The following is a 20,515-nucleotide window of genomic DNA, read 5'->3' as shown; positions in this document are numbered from 1 at the left end:
CCTCCTCTTACCACTTCTTCACTGTTATGTTGCTCCTCCCCAAAACAGTTTTTCAAGATTTGTTTTAATGGTTGTCATGCTACAGTTACATGTGTTTGTGTGTGTAACATGTAGTTTGGATCTTAGCCACTATGTTACTCCAGCACCTGTGAATAACTGCTATGGAAGGACCTCAGGCAGTTTCCTTATCTGCTTGTGAATGTAGCTAGCATGTCACAAAATACAAGCACATGTGAAACTAACCCTAATAATAATAATAACAATTGTTGTTGTTATTATTAATGCTTTCAACTCACAGGGAGGCCCGGAGGGTGATGACAAGATCTAGGGCCTTCTCAGTGGTGGCCCCCGAACTATGGAACAGTCTCCCTGAGGAAGTACGCCTGGCGCCGACTCTGCTTTCCTTCCGGCGCCAGGTCAAAACCTTCCTATTCTCTGAAGCATTTTAAGTTACATTGATCTAATTTTAATAATGTTTATTGTATTGTTGATTGTATTTTAATATTATTTTGTTATTCATTGTATTTTTATACTATTTTATGTTCACCGCCCAGAGAGCTATCGCTAGTCGGGCGGTATATAAATTTAATAAATAAATAAATAAAAATAAATAAATAAATAACTTTTTAGCAGATTCACCAACTGTCTTTTATAAAAATGAGTGGACATATCATCAAAATCTCAATAAAGATCTGGCTGTGTTCAAACATAACACTAAATCAAGCATAGCCAATGTGATGACTCCACATCTGGTTGAACTCCAACTCCCATCAGCCACAGCCAGCATGGCCAATGGTCAGGGACAATGGGTATTGTACCCCATCAACTTCTGAATGGGCCACAAGGTTCCTCACCCCTGCTCTAAACCACAGTTAAGACTAATGGCAATACTGAGTTCACACAGACCACCTTCAATATTTTCTTTTTAGTTCCTGATAACACCTAGTGAATTGAGGGCTGAGATATGAATTTGAACCATGGACCTTCTGGTATCTAGCTCACACCCTTGGCCAAAATGCTATGTTAGCTCTCAAAATGCTATATATAATATTTGAGTATATATATTCACAAATACAGCCACAAATTGATTGTGCATCTTGAAACACACACATGCACACACATACAAATTGTGTGTGTATTATATATAGAGAGAAAGTGAGAGAGGCTTGTTCAGATGTTTGTTAATTGCACCCATGACGGGGCTACAGGATCACATGCACCAGCCCTGCACCCTCCACTCCCCAACCTTCCCACATTGAAGAGGGACTGTGTGTTTACTGAACTCAGGTACCCTCCTCCCCATGATCGGGAACCCTGATAACACCATCAGGAAGGACTGTTACCACTTTCAGCTAAACGTGCTTACAGTCAAGACTTTGACACTCAACACAGGAATCTCAGGGGAGCAGGGGTGGCCTATGCATGGATACAATTAACAAATGCCTGAATCACATCATATACAGCAACACAGTCATGCACCTTCCATCAATACCTGCACTTAGAATCCATTACTGCTCCCAAAAACATGCAACAGGCCTCCAGAACTTGTGACCCTCCAGTGGAATGCAGTCTGTACTAACCATGTGTGATCATGGCCTACCAGGGGCTTGATGAACCTGGTTTTGCTGCCTGCCTGGATGTGAAAGGCCCAGGACAATGGCAGGCAGATGGCAAGCTGCAATGTATAGCTGGTGTGCTGTCTTCAGCTTAGGGAATCAAAAGTTTGATAGGTCTGAAGTGTACACATCAATTATTTATTTGATTAATGTTAAGGAAGGACCATAGCTCAGTGGTAGAGCACGCACCTTGTATGCAGAAGGTCCCAGGTTCGATCCTCAGCATCTCCAGGGAGGGCTGGGAATGTTCCCTGTTTAAAACCCTGGAGAGCCACTGCCGGGCAGAGAAGAGAGTGCTGAGCTAGATGGACTAGAGTCCATGTTCCTGTTTACCAGGGATAATCATTATTTTCTGCTACCTGTCCCAGGTAAAGTGCTAATTTTGCCCTTTGGGAAATTTGTTAGTGCAAGTAGTAGTGGTCTTCTACTGGGAGGAAGGACAGGATATAAGTTTAACTAACAATAACATTAACAGAATAATTATTATTCAGGATTCAGCTCTCTCCCAGGATAGCTAGACGTTATCCACGGCACTTGTTCCATTAGCACAAAGATTTATGCTGGCGCAACAGAATCCCCCATCCCCCGTGCTCTCTGCAGATCTGTTCCAGAGGGTTAGGGGAACCCCCACAACGGATTTAAGGGTCATGCAGGAGGAGGAGAGGGGGGAAGTTCTGTTGCACAAGCATAGATCCTTGCACTAATGCAATGTGTTCCTTAGCACTATGTTGGATAAAAGCCTAACTCTCTGAAATGGGGTTGGATGCATGTTGTCTCAAGCACCCATGCATAGTACTACAGTACTAAGCCGTGTACATCTGTCATTTCAGGCACTGCACCTGCTGAGGTATGCTTTCTTACTAACTTTTTGTGGAAGACTCATGTTTTTCTCTAATCAAAGGGGCGGCATTCTGAATTTTGAGCAGTATATAAATGCCTGAAACAAACAAACAAACAAACAAATGCTGTGTTGGCTTTTAAATAAGTGGAGGACAGGATATTGCAGTGGAAATAATTACAGGAGATAGATAGAAATATATATCAGGTCAAGTTGAGACATCAGCAGTGTGTAATAATGGGGGGAGGCAGGGAGCTCAAACCTCCTTATGAAAACAGGGATGTTCAAAGCGTGTCTGTGCATCTTGTGTGAAATGGTGGGTATGCTGTGCTGACACAGAGCATAGCCTCAAACCACTCACATACCCCAAATTTTTTATGCATGCACGCACACACTCTCTCATAATAATACATACATCAAAGCAACACTGCCACAAACTTCTCTGCCACAAACATCAGAGGCATCCCCTTATCTCTGGGCCACACCAATTCTTATCAGCAGGCACAAAATTTCCTTTTAAATATTTTCATTTCAGCCAAAATTACAGTTGTGCCCATACCAATTTGCAGACCCACCCTGCACAGTTACCAGGCTACATGTGGGGAGAGGGGGCTGGGCATGCGGGTCCCAGAGACGAGTACAGAATCTTATCACCAGCTTCACTGCTTCAGATAATTATCTGTGGGTATTTGTTATCGGGGCACCCAGGCTGTTGAATCAGAGGCAGCAATTTTAATCCATCCTGAAACAGATCGGATGCTGCTCCTACAGAGAGACTGGCTTGCATTTCAGCTCACTGCTTCCCCCACCAGAAACTGCACAAGAACATGGAAACTTCCAAAGAACCCAGGTGTCCAAGAGCCTAGGCTGAAGGTAAACCAGCTACTGGAAAGAGGAGGACTAACCTGGCTTCATTCTTTCTAGTAGATCCCATCCTCCCACAACTATCAGAGCAGAGCCCTGGCACTTTCCCTTTTCCCTAATCATGTAGATCCCAAATGGAAAGGTGGAACTGAGGAGTACAAGTCCCATCAAAAGCCAGGAATGGAAAATATAGCCTACTTCCCTACTTCTTGAACTCCATTTTTCTGCCACAGTTCCACAATCTGAGTCCTAATACTAGGACAAAAATTAAATTACAGTCAAACGCATTAGCCTCTGGGATCAGATGTTAGCGGGAAGGTTACATTAGAGAGAAAAAGGAATAAACATCCCTGACCCCTCTTTCTATATTACATTCCTGTTCATCTGTCCTTTCTGCATTTGTGTCCATCCATTTTCTTGTTACTTGTTAACGTTCCTCAATAGATGGTCGCCCTCCTATCCTTTTGTCATGCAGCTTTTTTACCCACTCTTTTTATACAGCCACTTTCACCACCAAATTCACACGGGCTGTTCCTTAGTTTTGTAGCAATCTATTTAGAGGTATCTCCATCCTAAAAAAGTGTGTGTGTGTGCATGTGTGTAGCAACATTTCCATATTTGGTATAGTGTCATTGCAAAAAAAGAATGAGCTGGGAAGTCTTTAGTTGAGATCTGGCCTCTGCCATGAGTTCACTTGGTGTCCTTAAGGCAATCTACTCTTTCTCAGCCTGGGTTTCCCCAACAACAACATCTGCAATATGGAAATAATAATACTGATCTACCTTATAGGATTATTGTAAGGATGACTGAGATTATGTATGTGAAGTATTTTGGATGTTCTAATGTGCTATATAAATGCTAAAACCACAAAGAGTTTTGTATCACCTGAAAGGCTAAGAGATGTATTGTGGCCAATGCTTTTGTGAAGTAACTGCATGAAATGTAATCTTCAGTTGGCCGGTAGATAAAAATACACAGACACAAATATAGTAAGTATTATTAATTGACTTCCCCACCCTTGACCATCAGCCTCCAGTCTAAGCGTGTTTTTTTGTAGGAGAAGTTCAGCTGAAATTCATGGGACTTGCTTACAAGTCAGTGAGTTTCTAATTGGGATGCTTCCAGTTTACAGATGAGAAACTGAATCAGTGCTTGTGTTTGAGATAGGTTTTTCCCCCCAAACCCAGTTCCCCCACGTCTAAGGCCAACTTCACCAGATTGCCCAGCTTCCTTCTCATATATAATTCTTGGGGGATTTTCCCATGGGAGGCTTACCAGCCCGACTCCTATGTGTATTTATGTGGAAATAGTTGTGCATAGGGTTGCTGCTGCATTGCTTTGCTTAAAGTACTCTCTAAAGTGAATGTTAAAAACTCTGTTGAACTAGTTGATGTCTTTGTCTGAAACTCCTGTCATGTTATTCTGAAACTCTGGGTGATATAGTTTTCCTCTAATGTATGTTTTGCTAATATTCTGTCCCTCCCTGTCCTGTTTTGCCATTGATCATACTATAGCTTTCTGTACTTTATGAACTGTCCTGCGCCCTTCCTTATATTCTCTGCACTATGTGGATCCTTTCTGTTGATTGAGCTGCCCATCCAGCCACTCTAGAAAACGACAGCCTCCAATTCTCAGTTGTTCTCTTCCCATTTCCAGGCAACCCGTTCCCTTTGCCATCATATTCTCACGGGCACCTTTCTGACTTTCTCAGCATGTTCCCCCAACCTTTTCATTTGTCACTCACAAGTCTGCCCTGCCATTTCTCAGCCACCCAGATGCTTCTCTAGACCCACCGCTTTCATCCCCATTTTTCTGCTTCTGTGCTCCTAATCCACTTCGTTCTCTGCCTAAACATGAAGTTTATCAGTTTGCATTTGTACCAGTTGTTAGTGCAAGGAACTCTATAATGTCCTGTAGGTTTTTGGTGCAGTTTATTTTAAACTTCCTAGCACCAATGTAAGTAGTACAAGTCAAAACCCTAGCACATTTTGCCTGAACCTATGTCTGTTTACTCAGAAACATGAGATTCAGTGGGACCTAGCTCCAATTTACTGTGGCCAGGATTGCAGCCTTAACCCTTTCCCAATGGTGCTACAAAGATTGTTTTCTTGAGTCCACCCTCCATATTAAAAATCTTGACTCGCCGTCTAATCAGCCTTAGAAATTGACAAAAATTGACTGTTAGTCCATGTGTTTATCTATTTACTCCCTGCCCTCAGTTATCACAATCTACTCTTTTTTTTTAATCTGTGGAATGATAATCAGATTTTGATGCCATTTAAAAATTGAGCCAGCCACACATATTCCTAACAATTTGTACTTGGCTCTGCTGTGATCACTTCGTGTCTAGTATTCTCCGATTCAGTCATTCCTACCTGCAATTTGGCCTCATACTGCCAGTTCCAATACCCTTCACCATTTGAAGAGTGAAAAGTTTTCATTTCCTCTGGCTGCCCATATGCAAGGATGTGCACAGTGTCAAGGTGGCCAGCAATATGAGAAAATAGCCATCATAAGGGCATAGACTTGGGAGTTCTTTTTAGTCCCAAGCTCAGGTGCACACCATGCAAAATAATAACTAAGATGAGGGTGCTTCTACCCATGTGCAGAGTGTACTTCTCTCTGCCCCAACAGTGAAGGGCATCCAGAGCAGAAGATGCAACTTGCTGGCAGATGAGCTCCCACGCCACTCATCTTCAGCAGTTCTCCCTAAACACAACTATGTCACATTCCCACTTTCCATCCCATTTCTGTATCTTTATCAGTCTTAGCAACTCCTGGCCACAATTCCAACATCCCTAACTCAAACAGAAATCAACGGTTAAGCTTTGATCAACTGGATTTTGGGCATGCATTGAATCAAACTGACCTGGTGTGGAGCACAAACCTCGGCAAATTTTTGAAAGCGTCTTGGTCCACGGAGCTTAGATAACGTGGGGAAAAGGCCTGAGTTGACACTGGCAAGAGTGTTCCCACTTCGGTCTGTTGATCTGTCTGTCAACCAAGCCCTCCGAGATGGGACAGAGAGAGAGTGAAAACAACAGGGAGGGACCGATGACCAAAAAAAATGACACAGCAACAGCCACCCAAATGATGTCTCCGCCTCCTCCTCCAAAGGGGACTGGCAAGGAGGATGAAGAAGAGGGAGAAGGCATGGAAGGAAATGCATAACACCCCTATGCAGAGACCAAATGAAATTACACCCTACTGTTGGAAACAACTCAAGGAATAAAGTTGAAGTGTGTAGAGTGGGAGAAAAATTCTGGAGTTTGTCTCAAGGTTTGTATGTAGCGGGTTGATGACAAATGTGGAAGGCAGAACTCTTAGATCTCATCCCAAACTATATGGGGAGGATTTGGGTCCTAGGCTTGTGCAGAAAAAAAAGTAGAAAGCCAACAATTTAAGGTAATATATCTTTTATGCTCTTATCTCTTGGTAGTTGGGTCCATGAGCACAATATGTCTTTTGCACAGCCTTCCTAGTGGGAGGGATATAGTCGAGCATCTTTTTTCCTCCTGATGCACGCAGACATCTTAATACCACTGCTCACATGGATGGAGAGATCACTGAAGGTTGCACACTGAAGGCTGCACAGAAAGGGTGGATGGGAATCCTAACCACTGCTTGCCCCCCTACCCGCCCTATTCCCCACAACATTTCTGAGTCTGGAGCCTCAAAAGCAAAAGCCAAGGGCTGTGAACAGACTGAAAGTAAAGACATGTCTCTGATTTATTATTTGAAGATAGTATTTGTAACAAGGTTGATCCGTGGTAGGTAAAGCACATGCTTTGCATGGCCAAAGGTCCCAGGTTCCATTCTTGGCATCTCCAGGTAGGCCTGGAAAAAGACTCCTGTCTGAAACTCTGGAGAACCTTGAAACACTAGTCAGTGTATTCCACAGTAATGAGCTAGATGGACCTGTGGCTTGACCCAGCACAAGGCAGCTTCCTATGTCTGGTTATCTACCAGGACTTCTGGCCTGAGAGTGAGTGGCGATGCAAGGCAGAACCATGGCTGACTGTTCTTGCTCTCCAAATTGCATCACATCCTTCACTTTTCCCTATGTTCTGATAACGGGCCCTGGGAAAATATTGCTCCTATTTTCTTTGTCTGTGGGGAGCTTGTCATCAATACCTTTTATGTTATTTGCTAGCGTTGCCATTCTTCTGGGTTCAGCTTCCTCCCAGCTCTCTAGGAGTTAAATTGCACAAGATGCGAGGACAAGTGTGTCCAGGTCTGTAAATATACACACATGAACAGAAAACACCAGTGCATCGTTTCTCTTCCATCCGTTCACTGCCTAGCCCTCACCCCACCCAGCCACTGGCCAGAGCTGCCTAACCAAACAGTAAACAGTTCTAGATACGTTTGAGCTGGAGCCATTTGATAAGCACAGCCAGATTCATTGTGTGTGTGGGGGGGAGTTTATTGATGTCCCCAATTTCAGAAGCAAATGCAGGGTAGGCTATGATTGCAAAGTAAAGGGCTCATCAAAACTATGCACAATTATATTTTTTCTTTTCACCCCGCAAAAGATTATCTCTCTTTTTTGGACAGAATCCCACGTAGTTGCCATTCTGTTTCAGGAAGGCCATATTTCCCAAGCACTGAAATGCTTTGCTTATTTGTTGCTGCAGGAGTTGACATGTAAAAGATAAAATACATTTAGGTTAAGATACTGCCTGATGAGATAGGAAAAACCATGAGAGACCTTTTTTTCCTCCTCTAAATCTTGTTTGACTTTAAGTATTGCATTCGCTTCTGCCTGCCATCAATCAGGGTTTCCCAACACTCTGATGGCCACACCTCCCGCTCCCTGAATCTCAATGATCCGAGAGTGTATAAGAGCATTACACACCTGCAGAGGAGTTAATACTTGTGTTTCTGTTGAGTCACTGTTCTAACTGCAAGGTGGCCAGCTCAGAGAAGGACTTGTGCAGAGACACAACAGTCGCCATAGAGGAAGGGGCAGAGCTCAACGGGCAGAGCACCTACTTTGCATGCAGAAGGCCTCAGGTTCAATCCTTGGCATCTGTGGGAAAGACTCCTGCTTGAAACCCTGAAGAGCCACCACTAGTCAGTGACAAGGCAATACTGAGCTAGATGACCCAAGGGTCTGACTCAGTATAACATAGTTTTATTTGTTCTGTGTTCTCTGAGAGTGGGTGATCTTGCATCTTTAACACCAGCAATGATAGACTTGCAGCCCATGAGAACAGAATCCCAGCTCAGCTCAGCGGATAACAGAAGCAAGCAAGGCCAGAGCAATGACTTATGCAGAAACACAACAGGCACCCTCTTCTGAGGGAGGGAGACAGTGCTTTGCCTTTACATTGGGAATGATCCACTTGCACCTAATGAAGAGACAGGACAAAATGCTCTCCCCACAGCTGATATCAGATGGAAAGAGTCACAGCCAGAGCAATGAATCATGCAGAGATGCACTGAGCAGCTTTCTTTCTAAGTGGGTACTTTGGACTCACAGGAGCTCTCTCTCTCTCTAACTTTCATTAAACTATTGAAAATGTGGCAAAAACAAATGTAAGTCCAGTAAAATAAAGTTACAATGCAGACTGCATTATATTATGAACAGAGACCATTTATCTAACAATGAAATTGATATGGTAAATCAGTTTCTTCTCTATATACTATCAGCTAGTTGATTTGTTTTGGTGATCTCCAACATTTAATGGGACTTAACATAATAACAGCATGCTGGATCAAGGCCAATGGCCCTTCTAGTCTCTTTTGTTTGTCCTGAATCTTCCAACATTCAGCTCCATTGAATGTCCCTGAGTATCTAGTATTATGATGAAAAAAAGTCTACTCTCTGTCCATTTTCTCCATACCATGCATAATTATATACATAATTATATACAATTGATTGAAATTGTCTAGGAATTGAAAGATCTGTTCATTTCTGTTCTCTTAGTTTCTCGTTTTTCTAATCTCAGATTCAGTTCTCTGCATTTCTGTAGCAATCTGCGATTTTAAAAAAAATCCTCATGAAAATTTTCCACCATTTTAGTGTGAATTTCTCCAAATAAACACATTTTTGTAGGCAGTTTTGATTCACATCATCTTTTTGCATGTTATTTTCACTCATTTATTCATTTTATGCACACTTTCCCCTAACATATGCATTTTTATAAATATTGTTTAGTTGGCAAACTGCATCCCAAAATTCTAATAAATGCTAATTTTGAAAGATGGCTGTGTTTTGGTTCTCATAACTGTTTCGGAAAGTGCAAGTTTAATAAATTCTGCTTGAAATGTGAACTGAATCAAAATTCTCACCCATCCTTAATCATGTCTCCTCTTTCCCGCCTTTTCTCTAAACTAAAAAGGGCCACATGTCGCAACCTTTCCCCCAAAGGGGAGTTGCTCCATCCCCTTGATAATTTTGATCAAGGTAAGTGCATATAGGATTGCAGCCTTGACCAATACCAACAAGTTCCTAATGAATAATTTTGCACAAAGCTGTTGTTCCAAATGCTGAAAAGCTGTTGTTCCAAATATTGAATAATACCACAATATAGATTTTAAATATGAATATTAAATATGAATATTAAATATTAGTATTAATATCAATTCCAGCCATTTGACCAATTCCTCTTGTAACTTGAAGCAAAGGCTCACAGGAGCCTTCCAATTATGTATCTAATTTATGTCTCATTATTTATCTTACTTCTCTGGTGGCACACAGTCGAGGAATGAGTGCCATCATCCCAAAGAGATCTGAGGTTAGAAAAGAGTCAGAGCAGAGCCACAGAGATAATAAAAGGTTTCAGAAGAAAAGGTTTACAAGATAAATAATTGAAGGGCAAAGCCAAAGAACTGGATGCATTTAGCTTGGGCGGGGGGGAGTAGATTACTGAGTTGGAGCGGAGCAAATGGTGATTTGTTTTGAAAACTAGCAGACAGGGATATCTGTAGGGATGACTGCCGCTAACTCAAGCCAGTCCAAGTTCAAAGCAATGGGTGGAATCACTTGCTGGAAGGTACGTACTAATGTTATGTTCCACCTTTCCATCAAGGAGCTCAGAGCAACATGGGCAACTCTTCCCTCTGCCCCTCTTCTCCCCAACAACCCTGGCTCAAGAGTGGCTGAAAAAGAATGACTGGCCCAAATTTGCCCAGTGAATTTCATGGCTGAGAAGGGATTTGACCCTGTATTGCCCTGGTCCCAGTTAGGAATGAGGGAGAAATTCAGTTCAGTTCACATTGAAGGGTGAATCTACCTATTTCACACTTCCTCAAATAATGTGCACAGCCATCCTTAAAAAGTTGCACTTCCCCAAATTTTGCTATGCAGTTCTTCAGCTAAGTAATGTGTACAAAAATGTATATGCAGGGTAAAGTGTGCATCAAATGCATGTATTAGTGAAAACAGGATACAAACATAATTATTTGGGAAAATTGCTTTGCAAAAATGCATATATGTATGTGTGCCCAGGCATTTGATGGCTGAAGAGGACTGTTTCTGGCAACCTGAAGATCACAAATGAAATAATGTTTTTTAACTGTGGCTGTGTTTTGAAATGTTTTAAACTGTTTTTAGAATGGTTCTTTTTATTGTGTTCATTTGTTTGGGCTCCTTCGGGAGGAAGGGCAGGATGTAAATTCAATAATAAATAAATATTATAATATTAGGAGAAATTTGTACTTGATTGCTGATGAAATTTCATGAGGACTTTTACAAAATTTTATTTTTATTTATTTTATTACATTTCTAGACCGCTCTATAGCAGAAAGCTCTCAGGGCGGTGTACAACAAATAAAATCACAATTAAAATATGAGCAAGTGTGGAAAAAATATATATATATAGTACAATTATAAAACATTAATAAAATTGCCATTGAGATTTAAATTAAGATCATATTAAGTTTAAAATGTTAAATTAAAATATTTAAAAATTTACAAAATTTAAAAAGCCTGGGAGAAAAGGTAAGTTTTTACCTGGCGCCGAAAAGATAACAGAGGCGTATCTCGTCTGGGAGGGCATTCCATAGTTCGGGGGCCACCACTGAGAAGGCCCTAGATCTAGTTGTTGATCTCCGGGCCTCTTTATGGGTTGGGACCCGGAGAAGGGCCTTCGACGTCGAGCGTAGTGAACGGGTAGGTACATAGCGAGAGAGGCGCTCCATCAGGTATTGCGGTCCGATGCCATTTAGGGCTTTATAGGTAAGAACCAACACTTTGAATCTGGCCCGGAAACATATCGGTAGCCAGTGCAGCTGCGCCAGGACAGGTGTTATATGGTCAAATTTCTTTGTCCCAGTGAGAACTCTGGCCGCAGCATTTTGCACTAGCTGAAGTTTCCGAACCGTCTTCATAGGTAGCCCCACGTAGAGTGCATTACAGTAGTCCAATCTAGAGGTTACCATAGCATGGATAACTGAGGCAAGATGCTCCTTGCTCAAATAGGGTCGTAGTTGGGCTACCAGCCGGAGCTGGTAGAATGCATTCTGTGCCACCGAGGCTACCTGAGCCTCAAGTGACAGGAGCGGATCTAATAAGACCCCCAAACTACGTACCTGTTCCTTTAGGGGGAGTGTAACCCCATCTAGGACAGGTCGAACGTCAACCATCTGGGCAGAGGGTCCTCCCACCAACAGCATCTCAGTCTTGTTAGGATTGAGTTTCAGTTTATTAGCTCTCATCCAGCCCATTATCGCGGCCAGGCAGCGGTCTAGTACATCAACAGCCTCACCTGGGGAAGATGAAAAGGAGTAGTAGAGCTGCGTATCATCAGCATATTGCTGGAAACGCACTCCAAAACTCCTGATGACCTCACCCAGCGGCTTCATATAGATATTAAAAAGCATGGGGGACAGAACTGAACCCTGCGGGACCCCATATTGGAGTACCCAGGGACTCGAGTAATGTTCCCCCAGCATCACCTTCTGGAGACGATTCCCGAGATAGGAGCAGAGCCACCGCCAAGCAGTGCCTCCCACTCCTAAATCCGTAAGTCGCTCCAGAAGGATACCATGGTCGATGGTATCAAACGCCGCTGAGAGATCAAGGAGAACCAACAGAGTTACACTCCCTCTGTCTTTCTCCCGACAGAGGTCATCATACAGGGCGACCAAGGCCGTTTCTGTACCAAACCCCGGCCGAAAGCCCGATTGAAATGGGTCTAGATAATCAGTTTCATCCAAGAGAGCCTGGAGTTGGCGAGCGACCACACGCTCTAGAACCTTGCCCAGGAATGGGACATTTGCTACTGGCCTATAGTTGTCCAAATTATCAGGGTCCAAGGAGGATTTTTTTAGGAGCGGTCTCACCACCGCCTGTTTCAGGCAGGGTGGGACCACTCCCTCTCGTAAAGAGGCATTAATCACCTCCTTGGCCCAGCCGGCTGTTCCATTCCTGCTAGCTTTTATTAGCCATGAGGGGCAAGGATCCAGAGCAGAAGTGGTCGCCCGCACCTGTCCAAGCACCTTGTCCACATCCTCGAGCTGTACCAACTGAAACTCATCCAATAAAACAGGACAAGACTGTGCTCTGGATACCTCATTAGGATCAACTGCTACAATAATGGAGTCAAGGTCCCGGCGGATACAAAAATAATCACAAACTGATGTGGAAATGTGGAGAACGGAACTTAAGGCTGGAAAGACGAAAAACAGAAATTGGTAGATTTGCCTGTCACTGTCCCTAGTCTGAAACACTAACCACTGAACCATCTTTTTTTTAAGGGTTGATTTATTTTTAAATTTTTAAATATTTCATATTTTTATAATTGTAAGCCGCTTAGATGGTGAAAAGTGGGATATAATTTTAAAAATATCATCATCATCATCATCACCACCCCACATCTTTAGATGGAAAATACTTCCTAGAGAATAACATTCAAGACCAGCAGCTGTAAAAGGAATCCTAGATATCTTGTCTTGGCCTGAAAGGAGAGTACTAAATGTCCAGATGGGAGAGCTGTCTCTCCACCTCTCTCCCCCAACCCTGATGCTTCAGACCCTGTGTGGTTGTTTCCTTGTCTCTTGCCAACCCAATGATTCTGCAAAGAGTCTTCAGCAGGCACAAACTCCTTTCCTATAATCTTGAGTTATTAACAAATAACCAAAATACACAGTTTGGAGTGCGGGGTGGGTGTCTTGTCTTGCAATTTAATCTTCAGTGTATAAAAAAGAAGGCCTTTCAGTACTGCCGGGAAGGTTGCTGTAAATAGCTGCCCCTTGAAAATCTGAAATGACACTCCTATCAACCGTGCTGGATTTGAAGTGGCAACATTCTTAGGGGTGCCTGCAAAATGGCACATGTTCTGAGAAATGCACCACAGAATCCATTGTGACATCACAGAGGATGTGAAGGGAGGTGGAGCAACTCTAGAATTGTCTGTGGCACAGAATATTCCCCAGAATCTTTTGCAACACTGTTAGTCCAGGGCAGGGGACCTGTGGCCATCCAGATGTTGCTGGACTCCAATTCTTATCAGCCCCAGCCACCATGGCCAATGGCCAGGGATGATGGGAGCTGAAATCTAGTAACACTGGAAGGGCCACAGGTTCCTCACTCCTGCCATGGGGGTTCATGGGGTGCACCTCTCAGATTACATGATATAGTTGTGTAAGCCCAAAAATTGTCTTGGGCCGGCGCTGCATGGCTATTGTTTCTATGCTGTGAGAGTTCATTTATGCTAAGTAATTTAAACTACTATCCATTCCACAGATCACATTGTGTCCTGCCTCAGCAAACCATGGCTGCATACAGACCATATATTTAAAGCATATGATTTATGCCAAAGACTCCTGGGAACTGTGGTTTGTTAGGGTGCTGGGAATTGTAGCTCTGGGATGGGTCAACTACAGTTCTCAGGATTCTTTGGAGACAGCCTTCATGAAACATCCTTCACTGTACCATTTGGTTTGCTTAGTGCTGGATCTTATTTACCTTGGCTGCCTTCCTGTTTGGTCATGTGAATGGTATTTCTCAAGATAAGTGGGGCAATTGATTACGAGGGACCCTTCCTTTGGATCCTGAAAGGGAAGAAATGAAAGTATTATTTCCAGCATGACAAATGCTCAGTTTGGATTTGTTTGTCTCAGTGTGAACATTATTGTTATTCAAGTTGTACTTAATTTAAAAAATAGGGGTGGTGGTGGAATAAATCTTGTCTCTGCAAGAATCCAAAGGACAGCCTATGAGCCAGTCCCTTCCATTGCCCCCTTAAATTGCTCAAGCTGTGAATCATGTAATTTCTGCAGTGCTAGGCTTGGGGTGGTGTAGGCAGCAGCTCTGAGCTAACAGAGCTGGACAGCTCTGATAAGGCCTTATCAGATGTCAAAGCTGACAGTTTGGGCTCCTGGGTGACAGGGCAGAGCTGAGAGGCAGAATGTCGATTGAAAAGCTATTCCGTGTGTGTGGGCGTGCATGTGTTTGTGTGTGAGCTGCCTGTGTGCAAAGAGCAATTGGAATAGTGTTGCCGGTTAGTCAGGTATCTTGTAAAGGGATATGTCCAGATCTCAGCTGAAAGACAGGCCAAGAACAAAACCCAACCAGGTAGTTGCACAGGGGCAACTGGCCACATATCGGCTGAGGGAGAGTGCCAGGAGCCAATGTCAAGGTTCTAGTCCTCACATTTGAAACTCCCTGCCTCTTACTTCAGCCAAAACTATGAATGCAACAAACACAGGTACCATCCTAGGTGTAACGAGAGACCTGCAGCACCGAGCAGAGATTAATCCAACCAAGTCTGCTACCTCCATCTTGAACTGAGGCAGAGGATATATGCCCAGTAAGGCTTGTGGTTGCTGCGTGTCCTCCCTCCCCTTCCACTTGCATTGCACCTCATCCAGCCTGACAAAAGAGCTCTTGAGAACTTAAAAACCTGCTCAGTATTTTGTGACATTTTGTTGGGTCCCAGTAAAGGTGTTGCCCAACTATGGCTTTACTATTTTTTTAAGGACCAAATGCAGCCTCCATGGCTTTTTTTGCATCATACACGTACATGTGCCAAGGCACAATGAGCAGCTGTACCTGCTGAATGAATGTACACTAGGGGTGGGCACTGTGGTGTCATCCAGATGTTGCTGGGCTACAACTCCCGTAATCCCTTGACCATTGGCCATGTTGGCTGGGGCTGATGGGAGCTGGGAGCCCAACATCTGGAAGGCACCACATTGCCTACTCCAGTATATTTCCGTAGAATGGCTCCCAAATGTCCTATATTCTCATCCCTTTTATTCTACCTACTCCATTGCCCATTAACCATCAGTCCCCTTTGCCTCCTTCTCTCATGCTGGTCTTTGCTCACCTTATCTAGAAGAGTCCTCCCTTCTCTGTTAACCTTCTTCTCCCACCCCCAAAGTACTCCAAGACCTCCTTAATTAGCAGAGTCTTTCCTGAACCACTAGTAACCATTCTTCCTTAAACAGGGTGACAAGGAGGGAGCTGCACATTGGTAGGTACAAATGGATGGATGGGACTGCCTTCAAGGATGTGATTCCAACTTATGCCGACCCTATGAATAGGGTTTTCATGGTAAGCGGTATTCAGAGGGGGTTTACCATCGCCTCCCTCTGAGGCTGAGAGGCAGTGACTGGCCCAAGGTCACCCAGGGAGCTTCATGGCTTGGTGGAGCTTCGAACCCTGGTCTCCCAGGTTGTAGTCCAACACCTTAACCACTACACTACACTGTCCATTTTTAATCCTCCATAACCATGATGGCTAGAAACCTAAGAGCCTTTATTATTATTTTTAAAAATGAAGCCCAATGTTCCGTGGAGCTTGTGAGAATGAGGTCATCCATATATATAGGTATGCATGCGTAAGGAAGCTTATGTTCTTCTGACAAACTTGGGAATATAAGATGAGGCCTGTTCTTGTACTTGATTCTCAAGTCAAACATTTCTGGCTTCCTCCTTGCTAGTGATGGGTAAAAATAAGGAGAGGGGGTGCAGAGTCAGTTTTCCTCTGATGTAAAATTCAAGTTAAAGTGTCGGCCACTTCTCTGAAAAGTGTCTTATCTCTGGGGCCAGATAATGAGAAGAGCCCCAGCAAGACACGGATGAGTACATGGTTGCTGGCTCTGCTTCCCCATGTGCTCTGCTGATACTCCTTGGTCGCTGGAAGTGCAGGGCTTGGACAGAGCAGCATGGGCTGCAATTAATCCAGACTGCAGATGATTCTGGAGGACAAACGAGATGGCCAAGACCCCTGCTTGGCAAGCTCCCATTAGTCATAAATACAGACCCCCTACACTATACCTTCGATCAGATCCACCATTTGATCAAGCATGTTGCAAGCATTTGAGCTTCTTTAATCAGGAAGATATGCATTATTCCCCCACCCCCTCCTCATTTTGGCAGCCTTGAAAATATGTAAGCTATGAAAAGAACAACAATAGTGAAAAACAAGGTTAGGAAAATAGTTGCTTTCTCTGATTTGCCCCTATAATTTAATTGGCGACTTTTGTTGTGCTTATGGTCCTTTTTCTCCGAGAGGTATCCTTGAATTAAAAAGAAGTTGTACAGATATGATTCAGTTACCAGCTTTGTAAATAAGATTATTCAATCTAAAGAATATATTTATTGTATTAAGCCCAAGGACCACAAGTTAAGTGGCTGGTGTTAACATTTATCATTTTTTCCCTTCTTATTTTGACACTTCAACAATTTGTTCTTGTGTTGTTTTTCCTGTCTTTTTTGCTCCTTGTTTCTAAATAAAACCAGTTTGAAAATGTTTAAAATAAAATAAATGTATTTTATTTGCCTACCACCATCTGCATGCATAGCGCTTTACAGAGAGGAAGGTCCCTGCCCTGAGAGGCTTACAGTTCAAAATTTGACAGAGGGCACCAACACAGGAAGGAGAGGGAGGTGGCGACAGGGGAAGGATGTGATTATTTCAGCCACACTTACTGCAGCTTCCACGTACTAAGGTCCTCAAGAGGTGTTTAAAATTTCCCACTTTTTCTGCCTCACAAACAGCACATGGACAGGTGTTCCAGAAAGGTGTTGGAACCGTGACCATTGAGAGCTGATGAGAGTCCAGCAACAGCTGGGTGGCCACAGGGTCCCCATCGTTGGTTTAAAAGATGAAGCCAGCAACAGGATTTGGGCGGCTCTCAGACACTGTTATGCATTGCCTCCTTAATTCCTATCCTTTGGAATTCCCTCCCTAGGAATACTTGCCACACCCAGTCACTGCTGGCTTTTAGACAAACACAGCGAAGATTTATTTCTTTCAAAAAGTCTTTGCGTGATTGGAATGCATTTTGGCAGGGCCATAATTTTTGCTGTAAAATGTAATTGCTGGTTTAGTGAGTTTGGAACTGATAAATAATATTATTATTTAATTATTATTAAATAATTTATAATTCATAATTTCATTTATAAATCACTTCATAGGAAGCTATATCACAATAAACATGTATAAATCAACTGCATGTATAAAAACTGCATACAAAAACAACTGCAAATCCAATACAAATACTGACTAATAATAAATAACAATTTTCAACATTTAAGACATTAGTGGCTTTTTTATATGGGTTAACCAACCTTGATTCACTCGGGCAAAGTTTCATTCTGATATTTAGAAGACTATTTGGTTCAAGAAAGGTATTTGCCCTGGTCCACCAAGAACATCTGCAATGCAAGGCTCAGTTGGTCTCCACTGAATGTGATGGATGCTTAAATATTTATATTTTTATGCCACCCCTCCACCAAAGAGCTGTCGGCAGCATATATGTCATTCCCTCACACCATCCATTTTGTCCTCAACAACCCTGTGAGGTAGGCTAGGCTGAGAGACATTCATGAGCTAATAAGGATCTGAACCTCAGTTTTCCTGGTTCAAACCTGACCCTCCATCCACTACACCTCAGTACCTTTCTTGAACAGAGACATGTCACCTGGGCTGACATGGATGGGAAGGAATATCCCAATAAGGGCCCATAACCAAGTTTCATAAGCACAAGTGAAGTTGGATCAGTGCCACAGTCTTGCTCTCTCTTCCGTGGAACTGATGTGGCCACCGTTAACGTTCTTTTTGTTTTAGTTCTGCTGCCTGCTAATTCCATCAGTCCCTCCTCATCCTTTGTCATGACAAATGTTAAACAATTTAAATAACTATCAATTGCCTCCACACTATTCATTGACTTCTAAACGAAGAAGCCCCATTCCTAACTTGGGTCTCATTGATTTCAACAGGACTTAACAGTGCAAGCCTAACCATATATACTCAGAAGTAAATCCTACTGAATTCAATGGGGCTTACTCCCAGGTAAGTGGGGTTAGGATTCGACCCTAAGGCACAATTCACTCTCTCCTGATGGGGGGCCTTGTCTTTTCCCCTTCTTTGAGGAAACACAATCATTTTGCTTTCTCTTCCAGGTTTGTCACGGTTGTTCTGTAAAACTGTTAAAACAGACAAGCGAACAGAACAAAGTGCTGCTTTTTATATGACCAGTGGCAGCACCAGAAAATACACATGTGAATGAGAGACAGATGCACAAGAGACCGATGGGGCAAAGTGCATCTTAGGAGAAGCAACTCCTGTTCCATGTGTTAGATTTTCTGAAGAGAAGTAACAATATATTTGACATTAATGCTCCCATCATAAACGTATTATCGGTGAAGTATTATTTGTTTTCATGGTTTTCATTTTCAAGTAAACATGCTTAGGATACAACCTAATTTTTAATTTCCCATTGATGATTCATTTACAGTTTGTATAGGAAAAATGTTTTTCTTTCACGCAACCTCAGGCATCCAGCAATGGACTTAGGGGAAGCTATTTGTCCCAGAGTGGTGGTGGGGAGACCGGTGCTGCCTACAGCATATGAAAAAGTTAATGCTCCGAGTCTCCCAGCTCTGCAACTACCAGAAAATCATAAATAAGAGGCCATGTGGCGTGGGGACACTGGGACGATAGTGGGTGGATGCTAAAAGCAAAACTACAAGACAAGGCAAGATGAATGACTGCAAGCAAGAAAGAGAAACCCTCCAGGATTGCCTTGCTTTCACCCTCTCAGTGTCCCCCCAGCCCCACCCGTTGTGCTGGAAGCAAGCAGCTTGCCCATGATGCAGCAGCATAGGCAGGGAGAGATAAAGTTATCTCCAGAGGCCAGACTGTGCTGGTGGTGGAAAGGGCTGTGGGGCCTCGTCATATGCCTGGGTCTGCACAGACGAATAGTCCTGCCGGGACTATCACCAAGGAGTTCCATTCCATTGGAGAATGAGCACCCCGGTGCCCACCCGCCTGGCCTACTTATTCAACTCATCTTGCAGAAATAAAACACAACAAATAAACTTCTCTCCCTTCTCTTTTCCAACCGAAGAGAGGCTACTTTGCTGCACGGCTGTGGCTGTGCTGATGATTTTTGAGGGGAGGAAAAGTATCTAGTCCTCATAGTTGAGAACGGAGAAGCAGTTGCCCCAACCTAGCAACACAATGGTGTACACATCATAGAAACTCCAATGCGTACATTTATTTATTTATTTATTTTAATTTATATACCGCCCTAAGCCCGAAGGCTCTCTGGGCGGTGTACAAAAAGATAAAAACAAGCAATGTATAAATACAATAAATACAATAAATCAAAAAATGAAACAAACAAATAATAAAGAAACCAAACAACATCGAGGATACAAAATAATAATGAAAATGCTATTAAAACACACTTTAAAATGCCTGGGAGTATAAAAAGGTTTTCACCTGGCGCCGAAAAGATAGTAGCGTCGGCGCCAGGCGCACCTCATCGGGGAGGCTGTTCCACAGTTCGGGGGCCACCACAGAAAAGGCCCTGGTTCTAGTCACCACCCTCCGAGCTTCTCGATGGGATGGCACCCGGACGAGGGCCTTAGATGTTGAGCCCAGTGTCCGGGTAGGTTCATATTGGGAGAGGCATTCCACCAGGTATTGCGGTCCCATGCCGTGTAGGGCTTTATAGGTCAAAACCAGCACTTTGAATCTAGCCCGGAAACAAATAGGAAGCCAGCGCAGACGGGCCAGAACAGGTGTTATATGAGCGGACCTTCTGGTCCGCGTCAGCAGTCTGGCCGCTGCACTCTGGACTAGCTGTAGTTTCCGAACAGTCTTCAAGGGCAGCCCAACGTAGAGCGCATTGCAGTAGTCCAGTCTAGAAGTTACCAGAGCATGAACAACTGAGGCGAGGTCGTCACTGTCCAGATAGCAACATGGAACTTTGCAGGGTAGCCTGTGTGTGCA

At 43.4% G+C, this 20,515-nt stretch overlaps 2 protein-coding genes across 5 annotated transcripts in view; both read right to left on the bottom strand.

Annotated features, from left to right (window-relative positions):
- Positions 1-6,509, bottom strand: part of GATA1 (GATA binding protein 1) — a 42,936-nt gene extending 36,427 nt beyond the window's left edge. For 2 of the 3 annotated variants that reach the window (XM_061614056.1, XM_061614057.1), the window contains exon 1: positions 6,188-6,509. The gene's annotated coding sequence lies outside the window, so the exon portion shown is untranslated. The remainder of the gene's footprint in view (positions 1-6,187) is intronic. The other variant, XM_061614055.1, reaches the window with a different exon arrangement.
- Positions 6,510-7,218: 709 nt separating this feature from the next.
- LOC133379228 (uncharacterized) lies at positions 7,219-12,103 on the bottom strand. Of its 2 annotated transcripts, XR_009761137.1 has the most exons (3): positions 11,279-12,103; positions 8,177-8,350; positions 7,219-7,949 (listed from the first exon to the last, which is right to left on the bottom strand). XR_009761137.1 is itself a non-coding variant. In XM_061614066.1 (2 exons), exons 1-2 carry the CDS (start codon positions 11,989-11,991, stop codon positions 7,940-7,942), a joined length of 723 nt encoding a protein of 240 aa, XP_061470050.1. In that variant the 5' UTR covers positions 11,992-12,103; the 3' UTR covers positions 7,219-7,939. The 2 variants fall into 2 exon arrangements, 1 of the variants encoding a protein (XP_061470050.1); XM_061614066.1 differs by lacking the exon at positions 8,177-8,350.
- Between the last annotated feature and the right edge of the window lie 8,412 nt (positions 12,104-20,515).

This window comes from Rhineura floridana, chromosome 3 (genome assembly GCF_030035675.1).
Source record: "Rhineura floridana isolate rRhiFlo1 chromosome 3, rRhiFlo1.hap2, whole genome shotgun sequence".
Taxonomy (NCBI): Eukaryota; Metazoa; Chordata; class Lepidosauria; order Squamata; family Rhineuridae; genus Rhineura; species Rhineura floridana.
Note: the sequence above shows the minus strand (reverse complement) of the source record. Positions and strands in the feature narration are given on the sequence as shown.